Source organism: Rhagoletis zephyria, unplaced genomic scaffold (genome assembly GCF_001687245.7).
Source record: "Rhagoletis zephyria isolate East Lansing unplaced genomic scaffold, Rhagoletis_zephyria_1.1 Rzeph_scaffold_16982, whole genome shotgun sequence".
Lineage (NCBI taxonomy): Eukaryota > Metazoa > Arthropoda > Insecta > Diptera > Tephritidae > Rhagoletis > Rhagoletis zephyria.
The window spans coordinates 9,478-11,322 of record NW_016174045.1 but is presented as its reverse complement, the minus strand read 5'-3'; the positions used below and the strand labels follow the sequence as shown (position 1 = coordinate 11,322).

At 33.9% G+C, this 1,845-nt stretch overlaps 1 protein-coding gene across 1 annotated transcript in view; it reads right to left on the bottom strand.

Moving 5' to 3' along the window:
* Positions 1 to 1,412: 1,412 nt before the first annotated feature.
* The window catches only part of LOC108379669 (protein scarlet-like), a gene marked incomplete at its 3' end in the record, with an annotated part of 2,921 nt that continues 2,488 nt past the window's right edge, over positions 1,413 to 1,845 (bottom strand). Inside the window, exon 2 of the mRNA XM_017636018.1 lies at positions 1,413 to 1,462. Coding sequence (XP_017491507.1) covers positions 1,413 to 1,462 — 50 coding nt within the window. The remainder of the gene's footprint in view (positions 1,463 to 1,845) is intronic.

The following is a 1,845-nucleotide window of genomic DNA, read 5'->3' as shown; positions in this document are numbered from 1 at the left end:
TTACGTACTTTAAAATTTCATCTTCTTGTTATTTCACAAATAAATGATTCTGATGGAATTTCGTATTTTGAATAAGATTATGGATGTGAATCTGAGTTGTGTTGGTATTTTTGGAAAATTCGATTTAAGTACCCTAATTGTGGGCAGTATATATATAAAACTCTTGGGGAAATCTTGCCGAGTGAAACAAGTCGAAGCGAGGCGCAGCTGCAGGTGTTCACACTAAACGACGCGGAGTCTTTTGTATTAAATCGCACCGAACTTACCTTCAATGAATTATTTATTACATTTAATGGACAAGACAGGCGAATTCATACAAAGTGGTACCGGCAGCACAAAAACGGAAAAACTACACTAACAGATTATAGGCACGATGACAATCACAACAAAAAAAAAAAAAATACAACAAACGCATCATTTTGACAATCAGCACAATTCGCCTTGAAATCAGCTGCCCTTGGAACATGATTTACTGAAAAATAAATTTTCATTTAAAAATTTGGAAATTACGTTCGTCATGAAGCTGCAAATAAAATAGAAAAGTCAAATTCGATAACCGTTTTGCACTCGACACCGAAATGCTTCTAAAAAAGCTTGCTGTGTGACAGCTTCACTCGGCTCGGCTCCGGTTTCTGTGTGAACGCACCCTTTCAAGGCCTAAGCTGACACTTTTCAGGGCATATTTCTTAAGAGCAAGGACCAGCTATATTCTTCTGATTCCTACGCAGATATTTTTGAAGTTTATGAAATCATTTCTTAGGGAAATAAATACAAAACTACAGCAGATTTTCAAATAAAATCGGAGTGTGCCCGTGACATCGATGTGGCGGAACTTCTCATCTTGGTGTTTTAAAAAACCATCATGAATAGATTTAGAGTTTTTCAGGATGTACAAGAGACACCACAACCGTATGTCTGTTTGGAGCGGGACCAAAGAACGTTCACCTATTCTTCTTCTTCGACTTCTTTTTTTTTGATGGGAAACCTCTGTTTTTGTTTAGGAGACTTCCAATAAAAATAATCAATTGTTAAAGAAGGCTTTTAATACTAAAAATTTTTTTAGGTCTCCAAAAAAACCCCAAAAACTGCAAAGGAGAGACCCATTAAAAATGTTTAGAGTTAAAAAATGTTGAAATAAATAATTGGGAATTGTTATTTGAAGTTTCCCGAAGAGAAAGTGTTCTCCGATCGAAAAATATAGATTTTACAAAAATTCTATACTATTTCTACGAAAAAGTGTTTATTCCCCATATCAAAACATGAAAAACTTCATGTAGTTTGAGATAGATCTAAGTATATATATTTTTTAAAATAAGTGTACTTTTTTTATTCCCTTTAGAAAATGCTAAGTGGTGAGATCTTAACATTTTAAACTTTTCTTTGGTTCACCTTAATGTACATAGTTTACTAACCTGGTTGCCGGAAAGCGAGAGTAGACATCAGTGTTGTTTTACCCGAGCCACTGTCAATGTAAATTAAATAAATACTTTATAAATATTTTGCTTGCAGTACTTTATAAATAAATTTTTTAATACAAACAAACTTGGAATTCGTTGACCTGCATTCATATTACGTTTTCACTGCATACATGCATACACAACTACATACATACATACAAATGCAACTAGATATATTGCACTACAAAAAGTAAAAAAACAAAAACAATAAACTTTATTTATTTACATGCACATCTGCCTCAACTGGGAGTCACTCGACATTGGAGATTACTTAGCAACAACAGATCTATGTACGTAGAATTCCTGCTGCGGGCTGCTGTGGCACTGCATATTTGTAACGCGCTTATTTTTATACCTTTCATGAGCATGAAATGGTATTATAACTTTG